Source organism: Phoca vitulina, unplaced genomic scaffold (genome assembly GCF_004348235.1).
Source record: "Phoca vitulina isolate PV1807 unplaced genomic scaffold, GSC_HSeal_1.0 scaffold2, whole genome shotgun sequence".
NCBI classification, from domain to species: Eukaryota; Metazoa; Chordata; class Mammalia; order Carnivora; family Phocidae; genus Phoca; species Phoca vitulina.
This window is the reverse complement of record NW_022589705.1, coordinates 48,467,041-48,487,918: the sequence shown is the minus strand read 5'-3', so window position 1 is coordinate 48,487,918 and position 20,878 is coordinate 48,467,041. Positions and strand designations below refer to the sequence as shown.

At 42.3% G+C, this 20,878-nt stretch overlaps 1 protein-coding gene across 1 annotated transcript; it reads left to right on the top strand.

Moving 5' to 3' along the window:
• The first annotated feature begins 969 nt into the window (after positions 1-969).
• LEPROT lies at positions 970-15,103 on the top strand. The gene is made up of 4 exons (XM_032427007.1): positions 970-1,107; positions 5,969-6,044; positions 11,360-11,546; positions 13,250-15,103. The coding sequence occupies exons 1-4, from the start codon at positions 1,092-1,094 to the stop codon at positions 13,364-13,366; spliced, it is 396 nt and encodes a 131-aa protein (XP_032282898.1). The 5' UTR covers positions 970-1,091; the 3' UTR covers positions 13,367-15,103.
• The last annotated feature ends 5,775 nt before the right edge of the window (positions 15,104-20,878 follow it).

Here is a 20,878-nt window from a genome sequence, read left to right as displayed (position 1 = left end):
TTCAGGAGGGATGTCTCCTCGGGGCCTTTTCTCTGGTGCTCCCATCTCCAGCTCGGCCGCAGTCACAGTCAGGTAAACGCAGACCGGCACACACAGAAGCACGTTGGGGCTCAGAGAATAATGCTGCTCAGTAAGTGGGTGTCCCTTCCTTCCCTACCGATTGTAATTTCCCCCCTTCCTTCTCCCCATTTTCTCGTTCTCCACCCTCAGGCAGAGATTCCTTGTAGCCAGGAACCGCAATTCTGGGTCTTGGTTGCGCTGGACCTGAACTGGGTTGGCTGCGCTGGAGTGTCTTGGCCCGCGGACCCAGCGGTGCGGGAGGAGCCGAGGCCCCAGCCGACGGATTGAAGGAGTGAACGTGGGGCAGGTTCAGGGATTACCCGTAGGACTCAAGATCTAGGAGGAGGGCTCCAGCGGCAAGGTCGGGTTTACACGCTGAGACTGGGTTTCCAGGACAAGCTCAGGACCTGGATCACCGGGTGGGGCGGAACTCTAAGGGCTGGAGGCGGGGTTATGGGCGAACTGGGCGGGGCTTTGCGTGGCGCGGGCGGGGCTCTGCGTGGCGGGAGTGAGCTTGGGACCAGCTGGGATCCGGCTCTGAGTGGAGGGGGAGAGGCGAGGGGGGACCGGCGGGGGCGGGGCTCTGAGTGGCTAGGCCGGGAGAGATCGAGACCCCAGCGGCCGGGCTGTATGCATTTGGAGTGAACTTGAAACCCACAAGGGACTGGCATGGGCGGGACTCTGCGTGGCGGATCCTGGACAAACAGGGGCGGGGCTGTGTGTCCGGGAGGGGCGGATCGGGACCGGCAGGGGCGGGGCTCGGCGTGGCGGATCTTGGACAAGCAGGGGCGGGGCTGTGCGTGGCGGGGCGGGGAGGATCGGGATCGCCAGGGGCGGGGCTCTGCGAGAAGGGTTTCGGACCCCAGGGGCGGGGCTCTGGGGGGCGGGGCGGGGCGGATCGGTACCGGCAGGGGTAGGGCTCCGTGCGAAGGGGCGGGCCCGGGAACCGCGGTGCGGTGCGTGGCCGGGTCTGGGCGGCAGCCGGGCCGTGGCAGGAAGCCGGAAGCAGCCGCGGCCCTAGCTCGGGAGACATGGCGGGCGTTAAAGGTATATCCGTGGCCCCCCCAGCTCGCTCCCTGGTCCTGCGGTGGGGTGTCGCCTCCGTCCCGGGCTAAGCCTGGAGCTGCGCCTTCAGCGCGTGGGCAGGGAACGGCATCCCCCAGGCCCGCCGCCCTCCCTGCCTCCCCGGGGTGGGGGTAGGCGTTCGCCCTCTCCCTTCGCCCCGCGGGGTGCGGGTGGAATCTCACTGGTCTTCACGCTCTTGCCCGGCTCTCCCGGGCCCTCCAGGCGGAGCCAGGAGCAGTGCCTTCCTGGGACACCCGGCTTGGCCTGGAGCATCACCTCCCGGCTCCTCAGTTCCTCCGAGCGCCCCCCCGCCCCCACCTCTGCCGAGTTTTAAACAGACTGGGTTTTCACTTCCTGACATGTCCACCCTAACGCCTCTCCTCCCTCTTCCTGCAGCTCCGCAGTTTCCCATTTCCTCCAGAGCAGCTATTGTCTCTAGTCTTCTCGGCACCGGGGCTCTTAATCTTCTCGGTACTGATGATTTTTCCAGTTGAGCAGAGTTGACTGCAGGCAACGGAAAGCCCCCAGAAATTCTGTATTTCTGTATTTCTCGTAGTTGTGGATTAGGTGGAATGTTATTGTAGTTGTAGATTAGGTGGAATGTTATCGCTACTTTCTTTAGTGTTTGTGGACGGACAAGAAAGTAGTGTTTGAACAGTACGTTTTTGAATGGGGCAGTTAAAAAAGGGGATACCAAGAATACCCCTTCCCTTACCTGTATGCCTTTAGAGAAATGGGAGATGGCAGCGGTGGGAGAGGCTATGGGAAGGCTTCCTGTTATTTTGGTGGGAAACCATTCGATTTCTAATGTTTGAATAGAGTAGTGTAACTTGTTTCTATGTTGGAATTATTGTCCTCTTTGGAATTTGTACCCAAGGATCTTCCCAGTTAATCAGTATCTGCTATAAACATGTATAGAGTATATTTGCATGCATGTGTGTGCACTCTGAAATTTGAGTATGTGAGCTCTTAGCGGCAGACACATTTTATCATTATTTCTGGCTGACTTTTATATCAGTTTAGTAAATATGATACACTTGGACGGTGTCCAGTGTGTGACATGCCCATTTGAAGCCAATGCAGAACAGGTGACAAGTAGTATCTCAGTGCTGCACTGTGCTGTTTAGTCATGCCCCCAGACTATCAAATAATAAAAATGGTTATGTGTGAATATGGTAGAAATTGTGATGTAGTGAAAAAGAAGATAGACTATGAAGTGGAAAAGGACTAAGGGAAAGAAGCATTTTACAGATAGTTCACCTTTTATTGAGGGACTACAGTATGCCTATGACTTGGGATAAAAAGATAATAGTAATTTTGGGGTGACAGAACTGGAAATAATTATATTACTGTTGAAGTGTCCAAGATGTGCTTAGATAACAGGAGGAGCACAGTGATGGTGTTGTGGATTGAATTGTATCCCTCAAAAGAAATGGTCATGTTCTAACTCCCCAGTACCTGTGAATGTGACCTTATTTGGGAATAGGATCTTGGCAGATGTTATCAAGTTAAGATGATACTGGATTAGAGTGTACCCTAATCCAATGACTGGTGTCCTTATAAAAAAGGAAATTTGAATGTAGAGACATAGGGAGAACACCACATGGAAACAGAGGCAAAAACTAGAATGATGCAGGTAGACACCAAGAAGCACCAAAGATTGCCAGTGACCACCAGGAGTTAGGAAAAAGCAAGGAAAGATTCTTGCCTTAGAACCTTCAGAGGAAGCATGGCCCTGCCAACACCTTGATTAGAGACGTCAAGCCTCCAGAACTGTGAGAAAATAAAATCCTCTGGTTCTAAAGGGTCCACTTTGTAGTACATTGTTAATAGCAGCGCCAGGAAACTAACACAAATGGGATTATTTAACCCTACTCCTGGGAGAAAGAGGACTGCTCTCACAAAAGAGGCAATTTTGCATTGAATCTAAAAAGGTCAGTAAGGTAAAGCCTTACCAAGGATGGAGCAAGGACGGAGTTTTTTAAGTGGAGAGAACATGTGCCAAACAACTCCGTAGGCTGTGAGAGCAGCTGTGAAGGGGCGACACCGTCTCTGTTTATTTGAGAGATCACTGCCTGCCCTGTGGAGGATGGATTGCAAGAGTCAACAGTTGGAGGCAGGTGTGAAATGATGAGGGCGGGTTCAAGAGAAGAGGGTGGACATCTCAGTCCCTTAGGGCTGCTCTAACAAAAATGCCAGAAACTGGGTGGCTTAAACAGCAAACGTTTATTTCTCAGTCCTGGATCCGGAGAAGTCCAAGATCAAGGTGTCAACAGATTCAGGGTCTGGTGAATGTCTGCTTCGTGATTCACAGACCGCTGTATTCTCTCTGTGTCCTCTTCACATGGCAGAGCGGGCAAGGGAGCTCCGGAGTCCCATCCATGAGGGCCCCTCCTTCATGACCTAATCACCTCCTGGAAGCTTCAAATACCATCACATTGGCACTAGGATTTAACATGAGTCTGGGGAGGGGATACACTCATTCAGTCTATAGCGGTAGGTTTGAGTGACATTTGGGAGATTGAGTCACCTTGACTTGCTAAATTTTCTCTAAGACAGAGTGTGATGATAGTGTTGGTTGGTCTTTCAAGATAGAACTTAAAGGGGCACCTGGATGGCTCAGTCGGTTAAGCGTCTGCCTTCGGCTCAGGTCACGATCTGACCTGAGATGGGATGGAGCCCCACATCTGGCTCCCTGCTCAGTGGGGAGCCTGTTTCTCCCTCTCCCTCTGCCTGTCGCTCCCCCTGCTGTGCTTGCTCTCTCTGTCAAATAAATAAATAAAATCTTAAAAAAAAGAAGAAGAACTTAAAGGGAAGAAGTGTGTTTGGAAGGAGAGGGTGGTATGTTTCAGTTTTACACATGTTGAATTTGAGGTCCTTGTTGGCTGCCCAAGCAGAGAAGTCCAGAGTGGAGCAGGAGGTGCAGGCCTAGTTCTTAGGACCTGTTCTGGGCTGCAGCATCAGATGTGGCTTGGCCCTTGTGGTACCAGGGAGCTTTGGGTTGAATGCAGTGTCTCAGTAGAAGTGTACAGTGGAAAGAAATGAAATTGGATTCCTAGTTAGATCCAACTTTAAAAGATGGCAGAGGATGTGATACCCAAAAAAAAAAAAAGAATCAGCTGGAGGTACATTTGTGACCCTTGAGAGATCAGTGTCACCGAACAGAAGACATCTATGGTTCCTAGCTTTGAAAGGTCTCCTGGAGGAGGGAGTGATGCAGATGGTCAGACACAGGGAAGGGACAGTGCCAACCGGGAAAAGACCATCTGTCATGAAAAATGTGAAAAGTTAATTTTGTAAGTTTTTCTCTAAAGAGTGACGTACTACATGGAAAAATATAAAAATTAAAATTGACAGCCCTTCCTTGTTCCCTAATGTCTGTATACTTGCAGATGTTTTTAAAAAGCACCTTGGCATCTTTCTATAAGACAGTCTCCCCAAATCTCTTAAAAGGAAGCAATCAAAATGTTAATTAAGTTACTGAATAATTTTGAGCAGTATGGATTTTTTCAGAAGGAAATTTGGCTAAATTGTGTCCTGTGCTTTGGGTTTATACCTTTAGGAAAGAACGTTGCTAAAATGAGCAGATACCTTCATCAGGCAACCTTTCTTTATGGAGCACCTCCTTTTGCCAGACACTTCCCATAGATTATCTCCTTTATTTCCCATCAGCTCCATGATAAGGTGAGAAATCAGATGGAGAGAGATTTTATTTTATTTATTTTCATTTATTTATTCCCATTTCACAGGTGAGTAATCAGGAGAGAGGTTCAGTTTCTCTCTGAGGTCACACAACCAGTTGGTGGCAGTGTTAAGATTTGAACCCCTGTTGGTGGTGACTCAGAGCTCAAGATTGTTTAACGGCCCTAATGCTCTGTCTCCCACTCAGCAGAGTTGCAAGGACAAATACGTTCCTGCCCCCCCAGAGATTAGTGTTGAACAGATGCAGGGAATAAATATTTTATTCGGTGGATACTAGTTGGGAATAATTTTCTAGGAAGACATGAAAGCCGTCTTCAAATACTTGAAGTACTGTGGTTGGGGGAGGCAAAATGATCAAAGGTATGTATATTACTGTGAGGCAGTTTGGGATATAATTTAAAGAGAGGATTTTCAGCATTTGGATACTGTCAGAAGGAAATGATCTGCCTCGGGCGGTCATGAGTTCTCTTCACTGGAGTTGTGCAGACAGGCTGGCTGGCCTCTTGTAATGAAAAGAGGGAATTTATGTATTAGATAGGGGTTGGGAAATGCTTGAGACCTTTCTCACCTAATGATTTTAAAGTGGTGGGCATCGGCAGTCATTTGCCAGTCAAATGTGACATCAGCTAATGAAATAGGTAAATCACTATCTTCGCTTAAATTGGGAACCTTTTAATTCTTTCTTTAATTGAATGTTTTTATTGAGATATAAATCACATACAATAAAATTAACCCTTTTAAAGTGTAAAATTGGGGGCGCCTGGGTGGTTCAGTCAGTTAAGCGTCTGCCTTCTGCTCAGGTCATGACCCTGGGGTCCTGGGTTTGAGCCCCACATCGGGCTCTCTGCTCAGCAGGGAGCCTGCTTCTCACTCTCCCTCAGCTGCTCCCCCTGCTTGTGCTCTCTCTCTCTGTCAAATAAATAAATAAAATCTTAAAAAAAAAAAAAAGTGTAAAATTCTGTGGTTTTTAGTATATTCACAAGGTTGTGCAACCATCACTACTAGTTAATTCCAGAACATTTCATCACCTGCAGAAGAAACTCCATACCCATTAGTAGGCACTCCCCATTCCTCCCCTCCTCCCCTAGCCCCTGGCAACCACTGATCTGGGATCTTTAACTCTTGGTTTTATTTTTCACAGCTCTCGTGGCATTATCCTTCAGTGGGGCTATTGGGCTGACTTTTCTCATGCTGGGATGTGCCTTAGAAGATTATGGGTAAGTTATCATCTCAAAAAGAACTGTTCCTGTTTTTGTACCTTCGTCACCATTAGTATGAGTGTTAGCAAGTTTGGTCAGTGTAGCACCAGGCTCTCACCAATGAGTTAGTGAAGTCCAGGTCCCTTCACGGGTCAGTTGTATCTGTACAGAGAGAAAAGCTTTTTAAACTTGAGGTATTCATTTAGTAAGCATTGACTGAGCACCTACTCTGGAGCAACTGGGGATACAAGAATGAAGAGACACAGTCCTGTCCTCAAGGAGCTCACAGTTCTAGTTGTGCCTGAGAGGCAGGCAGGCAACTATCCAGTTGATCTGTAGTGGAGTTGAGTGCAAAGGACACTGAGTGCTTTGAAAAGGCGTATTTGAGTCTTCCCTGGGAGAGTCAGGGAGGGCTGCAGAGAAGCAGTGCTCTTTAAGCCGAGACGTGGTGCCTGATAAGAGTTTGTGGGACTGATGAGTTAGGGGAGGGCATTCCAGGCAGAGGGAACATTCAACAAAATTTTTTATTCAGCAGCTATTGGTCGAGTGCTTACCATGTACCAGCCACCATTACGGGAATGGAGGATTAAGGAATAAGAGAACCGAGGCCCTGCTCTCAGAGTGTATATTTCAGTGGGGGAGACAGACAATAAACAGATTCAAAAATGTCCATTCTGTCAGTGGCAGAAATGTTATGAAGAATAAAGGGTAAAGGGTACAGATGCCTGGGAGAGAGTGGTCAGGGCAGGCCTCTCGGAGAGGGTACCATGTGAGCAGAAATGTAAAGGAAATAAGGAAGCAGGCCATGCAGACAACTGGGGAAACAGGACTTTGGGCAGTAGGGAAGTCCTATGCTGAGGTTCACAGACATGAGAGCATATAGATTGTTGAGGAAACCACATGCGGTTCATTATGGTAGAGCATAGAGTGTAGCTGGGATGGGCAGAAGAAGGGTTGTTCAAGGATGTGGAATCATTCAGTCTTTAGGGCACTGTATGCCATGTAAAGGAGGTGAGATTTTATACTTCAGGCAGTAGGAGCTGGAGAAGTATCTCGAGAATAGGTTTAGAGGGTGAGGGGGTTTATGTTTTAAGGTCAGTCTGGCCCAAGTGTGAGCATGGGTAGCAAGGTGCTGAGAGTGCAGTCAGGGTGAGTAGCAGGGCACTGCTGTCATAAATCAAGCATAATGTAGGCCGTGGCAGTAGCAGTGGGAAGAAAGGAAGGAGAGAGATCCAGGTTGGCAGAACTAACAGGTTTTGTTAACTGATGTCACGGTTCAGCAAGGGGAAAGGGTTTGGGGTTGCCTCCCAGGTGATTGGCTTGAGCAACTAACTGCACAGAAGATGATGGAACTAACTTAAACCAACTGGAGCGAGTCAGTAGGATATTGATATGTTCAAATCTCTCACCCCAGGGGCGCCTGGGTGGCTCAGTCGGTTGGGCGTCTGCCTTTAGCTCAGGTCATGATCCCAGGGTCCTGGGATTGAGCCCCACATTGGGCTCCCTGCTCAGCGGGAAACCTGCTTCTCCCTCTCCCTTTCCCCTGCCCCTACTCGTGCTCTCTCGCTCGCGCTCTCTCTAATAAATAAATAAAATCTTAAAAAAGAAAAAATCTCTCACCCCAGTCCTGGCCAGCTATCACAGAAATTGTGTATACACAAGAGGGAGCCAGTTATAAGCAATAACTGACATTAGTCCAGAGCGTTTGCAGCTATTACCGGAGTCTAGTTTTAAGGATCTAAGTTATCCTCATTTCTAGCTGGAGAACCGAAGCCCATAGTGGTTAAAGACTTAACCCAAATTGCACAGCCTTAAGTGACTCCTGTTCAGTTTGGACTCAGGTTCTGAATCTCTTGACCGTTATTCGTAACCAACTCTAAATCCAGGTGTTTTAATTCTCTGTGATCTCTATAAGGTTAAGAAAAAAATGAGACATTACTGCTACGACAAAGAAATTAGTTTTGTATCTTAACGGTGATAACCCAGGATTATCGTCTACATTAGGAGTCAGCAAACTGGCGCACAGGCCAAACAGGCCTGATGCCTATTTTTGTAATTAACATTTTATCGGAACTCAGCGACGCTCATTTAGGTACTATCTTTGGCTACTTTTCTACTACAGGGACAGAGTAGTTGAGAGAGAGAGCTTGCAGCTTGTAAAGTCTAAAATATTTACTGTTTGGTCTTTGCAGAAGTTTGCCAATCTCTGGCCTATATGTTTTCTGAAGAGTTAACATTTAATATTTAAATTTTGTGTATAAACAAGGTTGCTTCTATATTAACAGTTCTTGTAGTTGACTATTGATGGCTTACTGTGAATGGGAACTTAGTCTCCTACGTTGTTTTACAGAAAACTCTCACTGTGTTCTAGGAAGAATTAAAAGCTCCTGGCTGTGGGCATGTCAGGTCCCAGCTGGATCTATTCCAGACCTCTTCTCCTCTCTGTATCTCCATTTCCTCACTGGTAAAATAAGGACTTTGAACTAGAGAATCTCTAAAGGTCCCTTCACTGATACTGTTTGGTGATTCTTGAAACACACAAAAATCCCTATAATTTGAAATTAGGAGTTAAAATTCAATGTTTACATCCTGAGACCTCTTGATGAAGGTTCCTTTCCCTTCCTGCTTTCTGGTTACTATCCTACACTTCTAATCTGTGGCTGAAATAAGCTTTCATCACAGCGTAGCTTTGCCACAACTCCTGCTTAGAGGTACTGGCTATCAGGGTGGATGTCTGTTGTGGTGCTATGTGTTTCTGTGATGTGGATACATAAACGTGAGTACAGACTGTGCTTTTTTTCGCTTAAGGAACGAAGCATAATAAACATCTACCTGATGGAGAAACATATTTTTGAAGTAGTTATAGAGAAAATGTAATTGAATAGCAGATGGCAATTTTTAAAATAATGCAAAACATTACAGTATTATAGTTGCCTCTTACAGTAAAGGCTATCTAAAATTTTTGGTGGTAAGCATATTTATTTTTATAACTTTCATACTTAAAATTCATTTTGTTTATTCAGTAAGTATTAATGGAATACCTCATTCTAGGCCATGGAGATAAATGGTGATTGATTAAGACAAATTAGATTCTTGTTTTCATAACAAGGAAATATCAAATAGGGATAAGTGTGTGCAAAAAGTTAAGAGGGCTATGTGCTTAAGGATAACTTGAAGTATTTAAAATGGATGGTCAGTTTTATTTCACGTAGCATGATATCCTCTGTGTTCATCCATGTCATCACAAATGCAAGATCTCATTCTTTTTTATGGCTGAGTAATATTTGTGTGTGTGTGGGGGGGGGGGTGTATGTATCTATCTCCCATATCTTCTTTATCCCTTCATCTATTGATGGACTTTTGGGTTACTTCTGTATTCTGGCTATTATAAATAATGCTGCAGTGAACATAGATATGCATATGTCTTTTTCAAATTAGTGTTTTTTTGTTTTCTTTGGGTAGATACCCAGTAGTGGAATTACTGGATCATAGGGTAACTCTGATTTTTTTTTTTTTTTGAGGAACCTCCATACTGTTTTCCACAGTGGTCGCACCAATTTGCATTCCTATCAGCAGTGCACAAGGGTTCCCTTTTCTCCACATTCTTGCCAATACTTGTTTTATTTTGTCTTTTTGATACTAGCCATTCTGACAGGTGTAAGATAATATCTCATTGTGGCTTTGATTTGCATTTCCCTGATGTTGAGTGATGTTGAGCATCTTTTCATGTGTCTGTTGGCCATCTGTATTTCTTCTTTGGAAAAATATCTGTTCAGGTCCTCTGCCCTTCTTAAATTGGATTACTTGGGGGTTTTTTTGGTGTTGAATTGTATAAGTTCTTTATATATTTAGGATATTAACATCTTACCGGATATATCATTTGCAAATATTTTCTCCCATTCATTAGGTTACCTTTTCATTTTATTAATGGTTTCCTTCACTGTGCAAAAGGTTTTTATTTTAATGTAGTCCCAGTAGTTTAATTTTGCTTTTGTTTCCCTTGCCTGTGGAGACATATCTAGGAAAATGTTACTAAGGCTGATGTCAGAGATTATTGCCTGTGTTTTCTTCTAGGAGTTTTATGGTTTCAGATGTCACTTTTAGGTCTTTAGTCCATTTTGAGTCTATTTTTATATATGATGTAAGAAAGTGGTCCAGTTTCATTCATTTGCATGTAGCTATTCAGTTTTCCTGCCACCATTTATTGACGAGAACAAGCTGATGGTTGGGTTGGGAGGTGGAGGGATGGGCAGAATGGGTGAAGGGCAGTGGGAGATGCAGGCTTCCAGTTATGGAATGAATAAGTCATGGGGTTAAAAGGCACAGCATAGGAAATAGAGTCAGTGGCATCATAATAGTGATCTATGGAGACAGGTGGTAGCTACACTTGTGAACATAGCATAATGTATAGACTTGTTGAATCACTGTGTTGTACACCTGAAAACTAATGTAACATTGTGTGTCGACTATACTTCAATAAAAAAAATAATAATAATAATAAATAAATAAAATTGAATGGTTAGGGAGAGCCACTTGTAGAAGGAGACCTCTCAGTTTAGATTACATAAGAAGGAGCCAGACAGTGTGAAGAGCAGGAGGGGAGCATTCCAAGCAGAGGGCATGGCTAGTGCAGAAGCCTTAGAAGTGTTTAAGGAACAGAAAAAAGGCTGGTGTGGCTACTGAGTGGATGAAGAGAAGATGGCACAAAATGAATGGATCATACAAAGCTTTGTAGGCCAGGGCAAGGAATCTGGGTTTTTCTAAGCCACTGAAGGGTTTCCAACATGCATATACTCAAAAGACCTCTACTGAATTAGCATGTTCAAAGCACTGTACTGTGTTCTGTAGGGAAAGCAAAGATAACTAGGTGAAGTCATCTTCACTAAGTGAAGATTCTGTCTTTAAGAAATTACAGCTCAGGGGGCGCCTGGGTGGCTCAGTCCTGGGATCCTGCTCAGCGGGGAGCCTGTTTCTCCTTCTGCCTGCAGCTCCCCCTGCTTGGGCTCTCTGTCAAATAAATAAATAAAATCTTAAAAAAAAAAAATTACAGCTCACTAATAACAGAAAACAATAAAGATTCTAGATTACCCGTTGTATAGTTGGTTGTTTTTTTTTTAACACCATGTAAACTATCTACATATTAACGGACTAGTAATTTTTAATCATTACATCTTATCTGTTCCTGGTATAAATCATCTCATGTACGAGTATTAACTAAATGAATGATCGTTTGACCTAGACAGTGAAGATGCTTCTGACTTTGAAATGGCAGCGTGTCTTTAAAATGTAACCGTAACTTCTCTTTCTGCGTTTCTTCTGGGTCCACCTGACAGCGTTTACTGGCCCTTGTTTGTCCTGATATTTCACGTCATCTCTCCCATCCCCCATTTCATTGCTAAAAGAGCAACTTATGACTCGGACGCCACAAGTAGCGCCTGCCGGGAGCTGGCATATTTTTTCACTACTGGAATTGTTGTCTCTGCCTTTGGATTTCCTGTTATTCTTGCCCGTGTGTCTGTGGTAAGTTTTGTCTTCTATTGTTTTGCCCAGTTGTTGCTGAGTTTACTTCAAAGGCCTGTGTCCAGAACATCGATTTCATTTCCAGTGTTTAGGCTTAATACTCAAATCCAGACGTGTTTTTAGTTTCTCTCTTCCATTGTAGATCTCCCTCTCAGTGTCTTGGCCATGTTTTCCGAATGCTGTCTTTGTTTCTCTCACAGCTTTTAGCCAGACCATGTGATTTCTTGCTTTTTCGACTTTAAGCTATTTTCTGGAATTGTGCTTAAGTCTTTGCCTCTTAGGGCAATCCACAGAGACCATGATAGCAATGCTCTTCTGGTTCCAAAGTGAGCGTCACATCACATTCTTCTCCTGCAAATAGGATCATGGACACAATTTTCAACCCAATACAGTTGGCATATTTTGAGGGACAACTACACGGCCTCTAGCAGATACAGTGAATAAGATGCTGTCTTCACAGCTAATACAAAATTTTTCTTTTTGTCTCCAAAACACACGTTGTGGGTATAATTTATTCACTTCTTTGACATTCACTGTCTTTCGTCCTACTTGCTTTTATTTCCCCTCACTACATACTGTTTCAATTTCATGAAACTCTTATTTGGGGCATTGGATATCTTACTTGGGGCATTGAATCTTTGGAACATCTGCTCTTTGTAAGATACCAGGAATAAGAGCTAGATACTGTCTCTGTTCCAGAGAGCACAGAAACTAGCCTGAAGGGTAAGTACACTATAAACGTATTATGTGTGGTAATTGAAACATGATCACAACACCTTAGGAGCACAAGGAACAGAGAAATTCCAACTGGCATTTGATGTAGGCCTCTAAGGATAAATAAGGTTTTGATTAAAGTAGGGAAGGCTGTTATATGGAATGGCACCCAAGTGTGAAAAGGCAATATGTGGTATAAAGAACAGTTCAGTATGATGGAGCCAAAAGGATCTGGTTGAGATCGAGGCTAGAAAGGCTGGTGAAGCCCAGTTGGGCAGGCTCTTGAATGCCATGCCAGTCTGAACTCTTATCTAGATAATGGAGAAGCATTGAAGGTTTTTGAATGCAAAATTGTCATGACCTTGTTCTTCTTGTGTCTTAGAATAGTGCTTCTTATGTTTGGCTGTAAGGATTTCTGTTTTTATGCATCATGTTTTTTGAAGAACCCCTTTCATTGAGGTTTTCTTTCTACTGGTTAAATTAAAACAAAAAATGCCCACTAGAGGGTACTCTCATCCCCTCCTGTGCCTCTGTAGAACCATCTGCCAAGCTGCAAAGCTGTTTTCATTGGTATGCAGATTATTATTTAAAGCTTAAAAAAGAAACAGACCAGTCCATAACTCTCCAATTCCTATTTTTCTGAAAGAAGGCAATGGGTATAGAACTTTTAGTACCCAATATTATAATTGGACCCTTTATGTTCTGGCTGCTTGTATTTTACTTAAGGCAATCATCGTCTACTAAAAACAAGTTGAGAAATATGTCTAATGGGGAAAATGATAAGGATGATACAGACTTAATTATCAAGCCTCACGAAGTAATTAGGCTAATTACTGAATAGTTCACTGTCTCCCGCCTATTACATTATTAAGCCTTTTAGTAGTTTTATGTAATATTTCATTGGATGATTCTAATGCAGAAAATAACAGAGACTTTCAAAGTGCAATATGAAGAAAGTAAAGATTTAATCCTCTTTTCTTGTGTTTCAGATCAAATGGGGAGCCTGTGGCCTTGTGCTGGCAGGCAATGCAGTCATTTTCCTTACAATTCAAGGTTTTTTCCTTGTATTTGGAAGAGGAGATGATTTTAGCTGGGAGCAGTGGTAGCACGTTATTCTGATAAAATGCATTTTATTTCTTAGAAGTCATACTATATGTATTTGCGTGCACATGTGGCCTTTTATTATGAAATTTCACATGCTATTTTTTTTATACCTTTATATCCTATTCACTGTAAGAAGGACTACATGAGAAAAAGATTAGTTTTATTTCCAGCCAACAGACCTCTCCCTTTTCTCAAGTTGAATTATGTTACTTGTTGGGCTGTTCATATAGTAATGGTGCTCTCAGAAAACACATGAACACAGTCTTGTAGATAGCTGCTCACTCGTGCAGTGCACCTTTTGCCCGGAGATGTGCCTGGGTAGGCAGATAACACTGGAGCGAGTCTCCATTCTGCCCAGGACTTCCAAGATGTACTTGTGGCCCAGAGAGACAGAGGTGGCTCCCTCTTTGTGTTGTCGATAGATCCTTGCTTCTCAAAGTGAGGTCCGTACAGCACCGGCCTCTCCCAGGAGCCAATACGTCCAGAATCAGAGGCCCCACCAGGGACCCAGCGCATTTTGGATGAGATCCCAAGTGAATTATATGTACATGCAAGTGTGATAAGTGCCGTCATAGAGGAATACTTACCACATCTAGCATCCTTGTCTTCCCTTTGGCTGAACCACTTAATCTCTCTGGGCATTAAGCGGCTCATTTGTAAAAATTGTTTTCCGAGTCTCTTTGGTATTTGTGAAACGTCCAAACCGATAATCTCGTTCCTCACGTTTGTGGAACTGTTCTCACACTGTCTGAAAGGCAGTGGCTGTTTGCACAGTGCTGGGGGAACAGAATCACCCCAGAGCCCCACTGGCATGCACCGAGGGAGGCCAGGCTGGAGCCAGTCCCTGCTTTAGCAGGGTGGGCAAGAGCAGACCGGTAATACTGTTTCATTTCCCTTTATAATCACACACTTCTCCCCAGCTCCTTCTCTGTGATGCTGTCCACCTCCACCCTCTCAAACACACACACTCCCCGCGGTTCCAGCTTGTCCTTACTTCCTCACGGCTCTGCCTCTTCCTCTCTATAGAGCCATGGAGCCAAGTAAGCAGGCAGAGGGTGAGCTGCTTAATTTTCTTCACATGTTGATGTACTTACTGTCTTTCATGCCTTGTAGATCTATAAAACATCTTACGCCACTTTTAAATGAATCATTGGGAATACCTGTCACGCTGGCTCCTCTAAGCAGTTTTTCTAGCTCAACTTTTTGTCCCAAGGTCTGTTGAGAAAGGGAAATATGGGAACTAGAACCACTTGGTGAGAATATAATGACTTCAAAGCATTGTGAATGTGTGGCAACTGATATACATTGAAAACACTGAAATTTTGAAGTTCGGAATCTGAGGAATTAGTATATATTTTCATATTCTGGAGTGATCTGGGACCAGGAGAAGAGAATGGTGATACCTAAGAGGACAGTGTGCAGTTATATTTTGGCCTTGTGCGTGATCTTTTGTTTTCAAAGTTCTATGTACATACAGAATTGTTGATGTTACTTCCAGTATTTATACTAGAAAAATTATATAGACACTTTATAATTTTAACCAGCATTTTTAATAACACTTGCACTTATTTTATTGTAATAAATTTCTCTTTTAACACAAAAGAAAGTTTAATTTCAAAAGTCTTTATTCTGATGTAGCCTTGCTTAAAAGATAAAGTGAGAATCTCTTGGTGTTCTGAAATGGGCAGTTTGAGCAATAGATTATTGCTCAGTTATAGCAATAAATTTTAAGATACTATTTTGAGTGTCTTGTTGGCTTGTGATAATATTTCTTTTCCTAAAATGGAAATAGTGTTTAATTTATATTCCCCTTCTGCAAAAGTATCTTTGTTACTTATACATATTTCAAATAACCAAGGTAGCCTTAATATGTAGCCTTAAAGCATTGCCTCTTGATTGTATTTCCAGAATGATATAAAGTACTTGAATAGAGAATATTTGTAACTCTTCCCTAATAATGGAATGGGTTTATTGAAGTGATAGATTGTAGAATTTGCTCTGTGTTTAAAAACAAACATTTATTCTTAGTGCTTAAGTGTCAATTAAATAATAAATGTCGATAGGAAGTATTACCATGTATGAATGTACAGTACAAAAGTTTCCTTTTGATGACACAAATGTTGGGGATTTTTTTTCCTTATAAAAGGTTCGTTTTTTTTCTGTATACCTTAGAAAATATTTTGGAGATTGAGAGCACATTGATTACATTCTAAAACTGAGACTACACATAAAGAATTGCTCACAAGTAAGTAATCTTGTGAAGGGATTCTCTGTCACGTGAAGGGATTCTCTGTCATGTTCCAGACAACTGGCTTACAGGTGGACTTTGAAACACTTTGCCATGGAAAGTGGGAGATTGGTGATTGAGTTCCCAGGCCAAGCCTTCTGAGGCAGGCTAACCCCTCCTGTCTTTGACTTCTAATGCTCAGGGTACCTGCCTGAGTTTTGGGGCTCGGAAGCAGGGTAGCATGAACAGGGTGGAGAAAGCAAAGTGTAAATTTCCACCTCCTTTCCTAAGAACAAAGGTCTTTCTTCCATTTTTGCAGCACCTCCCATCCCCTAATGCCCTTGGGGTCCAGGTACTTTCTTCTGAGTTTTGCTGGCCTCCTCTCCTGGTGTGGGGCCTTCTTCCCAGCCTGCCGCACCTGTTGGCTTCCTCCTATGCCCAGATCACCCACCTCTCTGCTCCTACCAGTCAGTTGTCTTAGTATGGCTGATACAGTGCGGTGCTGGTCAGACTCCTTCCCAGAAAGAAAGGCTGACTTGTGATCATCTCCCCCCTCCCCTGGAACTCTTACTAGTGCTGTGGGCACTTCCCAAGCCCTGCTGCAGCTGCATTTTACAAGGGAGTGCCTTGGAACCCAGTGGCTCATTCACAGAAAATGGCAGAGTTTCAAAGTAAAGTGGAAAAAAGCATTCCAGCAGTTTATAGAAGGAGAATAATATTTGGGTTAGGGGCAACCCTCTCATCTCTCACCCCTTCCTCCGGGTGAGTTCTCAGCTGGTTGTACTTTTCATGGTTGTTTCTTTTCTTCCACTTACAGACCCACAGATTTTTCTTACAGTCCTCAAGAAATCTTTGCCTCTGAGGTATTCCCTTGATGAAGACCCTTCTAGAAGCTGAAACGTTTCATTAAGTTAATAACATTCCTTATGCTCTCAGGGGAATGCTTAGGAGATGTCACAAAAATGTGCCCTTTTCCAAGTTGGCAAAAAATTCAGATTTTGCACCATAATTTAACAAGATTTTTATGAGGATGCTAGCATTTTCCAAGCATAGTAATTAGTTCACAACTGGGAACTGTTATTTCTGTAAATGGATGTAAGTTGTGTGTTTTAAATTTTTTCCCTATGCTGCCTCATGAAGTACCTTATTTGCAAAAATCCCAGTGTATAATAGCTCACGAATTACAGCCTGCTTTGTGGTGGCCGTGCTTCTGGAACAGAGCCAGTGAAACATGCGTAACCCCGAACATGACGTGAAAGATCTCCAAGACTGCTTTAGAAGGAATTATATGTGTATGATGAGGATGATTACTTTTTAAATAAAACATGTCATTTATACTTTAATAAAGACTTTTATGTACATTATTAAACTAAAATGTTTAATTTTAGCAGATTAATTTTCCCAGTATTTTGTTTGGATAATCTTAACGTGACTGTGACCAGTTTTGAGCCTATACTTAACTGTGGTTGAAGAGAAGCAGTCCAGGGATATGTGCAAACTGGAAGGAATCCAGTTCCTAATTACAGCTTTGCTGTGGCTGACACTGCCGTGGGTGGAGGTGGGTGTGGGGCCATGGTTCATCAATAATGGCTGTATTGGAAAAGGGAGAAAAGTCAACACTTTTTTAAAAAAAACTGCTGTACATACTCTAAAGAGTATTTTTGTGCACTACAGAAGAGAATGAACTGATGTAAAATACTACTTAACGAATAATGTGTCCTCCCTTTGCGTGAAACATTTGGGGAAGATCTGATGTCTTACCAGTGGATTTAGGCAGCTAGATTACAAAGAAACTGAGCTAGTTATTTCTTTGTGTTGCCCAACTAAGTGTAAAGTCAAAGTTTTAGTAGAAATTTAATGATACCAACATAACCATAAAGAAAAAAACAGTTCCCAAGGAAACTTCTCTGGTCCAGGGGTTTGTACATACGCATTTTCATGTAGAAAGCACACTGGATGCGTTGAGAATCCTCTGGGGCTGAGAATGGATATGCCTGGAGAAATCATACACCTGATACTTCAACAGCATCTCCTGTTTTGAGATTTAAAACATCATCCACAACAACAACAACAACAGCAAACTTTCCTATTTTGTTTTTTGTTAGCTACATGTGAATAAAAAGGTCTTATCCGGTCATAATTGGGAAGTTACTTTCTCCTTTGTGCTTCCTAAAGTGGCTCTTAAAAATTTCCACTGAAGTTATCTTCTTCTTGTTTTTGCAGAAGTAGAAAACAAATGTCTGTTTTTTGTTTTGTTTTTTTAAGAGTTAAAGTTGGTGAAGAATTTAAATTTCAGGACTTTCCCTACATTTTTAAAAAGTATAACTTTGTCGAAAATGAATTCCAATTCCGTTTAACTTCCTCTAGTCACCAGGCATAGTGCAAAATTACTAGATGACCATTTTGAAACAATTATTCATGTTCAATATTGGGCATGTAGACAAAGTGGTCCTAATCTTGAGATCGCACATTTGGAGAACACACTCAAAGTCTGCACAGTATCTCTTGTTGATGATCTCATAATCACAACTGGAAAATATGGTAGGGAAGGGGGGTAAATAGTATGTGGGCCTTTGTGACGTTAGATAGGGTAGCATGTCTTGTAGGCTTCCTCTTGCAGAAGGCATTTGAGTTCAGGCCCAAAAGAGGTGAGAAAGAGAGCAATGTAGATTGCAGAGAACAAGTCAGTCTTTGTACACATCCTTAAATTAGTTCTTTAAGATGCTTTTCCAGAAGAGCAAAGGTGGGTTGAAGACTACGCATTTTTTTGTGGTACCAAATCATCTTAATTAGCAGTTCTTGAGAATACTGTCCCCTCACCAATATATGTGTTTCCATGTTTTAAAAATATTACTAATTTATTCAGGAAAAAAAAACCCAACCTCAATGTTATTTTAAATGGAACATACATTTAAAAATTGGTGATATTGAATTCTTTTTCATACTTTTTCCCCTCTCTCTTTTGTGAATTACTTACATTTCTTCTTACATTTCCTTTAGGACATTTCTCTTTTTTATTGATATGTAAGAATTGTGTACATACTAAGAATTGAAGTATTTTTCTTATATTCTGCAAAAATATTTTTAAAATCACTCAATTATCTAGCAAGAGGTAGTCCTGTGATTTTTAAACTTTATGTAATTTTCCTACTTAAAGAACTTTTTGAGTTTTGTGTAGCCAAATACATTAATTTTTTCCCTAAAAATCTGAATTTGTATCTCTTCCTAGAAAGTTCTTCTTGGTTTCAAGAGAAGAAAAACATATTCCCCTAAAGCATTTATGGGTTCATTAAAAATGCATTTATCTTTAATTCACCTAGAATTTACTTTGGTGAATGATAGGATGCAATAATATCTCTCTGGATATCTTTACCGGGTATCTTAGCTGTTTAATAAGTTGGCAAATATCACCTTTAACATACAGTAAAAATTTATATTCACCTAGTTTATTTCTGATTTTCTCTTCTGTTCTTTTTTTTTTTTTTCCCAAAGATTTTATTTATTTATTTGAGAGAGAGAATGAAAGAGAGAGAGCACAAGAGCGGGGAGGGTCAGAGGGAGAAGCAGACTCCCCGCTGAGCAGGGAGCCCGATGCGGGACTCGATCCCGGGACTCCAGGATCATGACCTGAGCCGAAGGCAGTCGCTTAACCAACTGAGCCACCCAGGCGCCCTCTTCTGTTCTTTTTTGACTTACATGTGTTCCCGAACTGAACTGGTACCACAGTTTTAAAAAATGTATGGCTTTATAATATACTTTTAAATTTGGTAGAATAAGTCTGCAGTGATTTTTCTTTTTTTTCCTTAAAGCAAAATTCCAAGTACTTTGGCATTTATAGCTTGAGAAATAAAAAGTAGAAATAAGATAGCTCTTGATCTAGGAAGTGAAGCTATGTGTTAGTTGACACTCTGAGCAGGTCATGGTCATTGATAAAGAAGAGAGTAAGTCAAGTGTCCCTTGTAGATGGCTGAGGAAGTACCAGCTAGTACCTGAATTGTAGTGACCATTAATTTTGAAGACTAATGAAGGCAACGTCAGGAAGACTTTTCTGTGTTCTCTCTTCTTTGTTTTTCTGCTCTTCATACATTTTTTCGTTATTGGAAATTATCCTGATACAGGTTGGAAACTGCTGAAAACAGTGAATTCTTATGGGCTTTTTTATTCTAAACCAAATCAGCCCGATGGCAAACCCCATTGTATCTTGAGATAACCCAGGTGAATCTTCAGGTGCTCAACAACTTTTAGGGACCTGCCGAATTTCCTGTATTTCTGGGCAGCATTAGCAATTAGAGGAGCTGAAGTTCACGTGTTTTATCAGCTGAAATTGATTTTGGTTTGGATTTATTTGGACTGTGAACTATTTTAATCAGGGCAAATACAGCTAGCACATAGTAGGACTCTGAACATGAAATGGCAATTTTATTGATAGGGAGTTTCTTAGAGAAGGGGTAGTGTAGTAAGATTAAATAGCTTTAGCTAAAAATAGGTTTATTTTAACAGATTAGATTATGACCTCTATCTCCGCTTTTCGGTGATTGGCAATTTAGGACTACCTGGTGACTTATTGAAGGTGTCTTTCGTTGATTTTCAAGTCTGCTTCTTTCAAACCAGGGGGAAATTCTCAAGTTCTTCCTTTGCAGTTTTTTGGGTTTGACATGACTCTTAAAAACATGGGAATAGTGTCTGAGCTGATAATGGAGTTAAATTAACTCACAGGTAGACGTAATTCACATACCACACAAGTCACCCATCTGAGGTGGGTAGCGCAGTAGTTTTTAGTGTATACACAGAGTTGTGCAAAGGACAACACAATTTTAGAACATTTTCATCATTCCAGATGAAATCTGTATTCGACAGCACTCATTCCCCCCCCACCTCCTAACTATCTCAGCCCTAAAACACCACTAATCTGCCACTTTCTGTCTCTATGGATTTGACTGTTGGGGACTTCTCATGTAAATGGAATCAATCATAGGGACGTCTGGGTGGCTCAGTCAGTTGGGCGTCTGCCTTTGGCTCAGGTCATGGTCCCAGGGTACTGGGATCGAGTCCCACATTGGGCTCCTTGCTACGCGGGGAGTCTGCTTCTCCCTCTACCTCTGCCGGTCCCCCTGCTGTGCTTGCTCTCACTCTCTCTCTCTCTCTCTCTCTCTCTCTGTCTCTGATAGATAAATAAATAAGCTCTTAAAAAAAATAAATGGAATCATATAGGGTCTTCTGTGACTGGCTGCTAACACTTAGCATGTTTTCTTTCATTCTATTTTATTATTAAAATATAGTTGGCATT

What these genes read in the sequence shown, in the direction of transcription:
- LEPROT (XM_032427007.1), top strand. An exon ending in TGTGCCTTAGAAGATTATGG is followed by an intron (nt 6,045 to 11,359) that starts GTAAGTTATCAT and finishes TCCACCTGACAG; the next exon opens with CGTTTACTGGCCCTTGTTTG. An exon ending in TTCTTGCCCGTGTGTCTGTG is followed by an intron (nt 11,547 to 13,249) that starts GTAAGTTTTGTC and finishes CTTGTGTTTCAG; the next exon opens with ATCAAATGGGGAGCCTGTGG.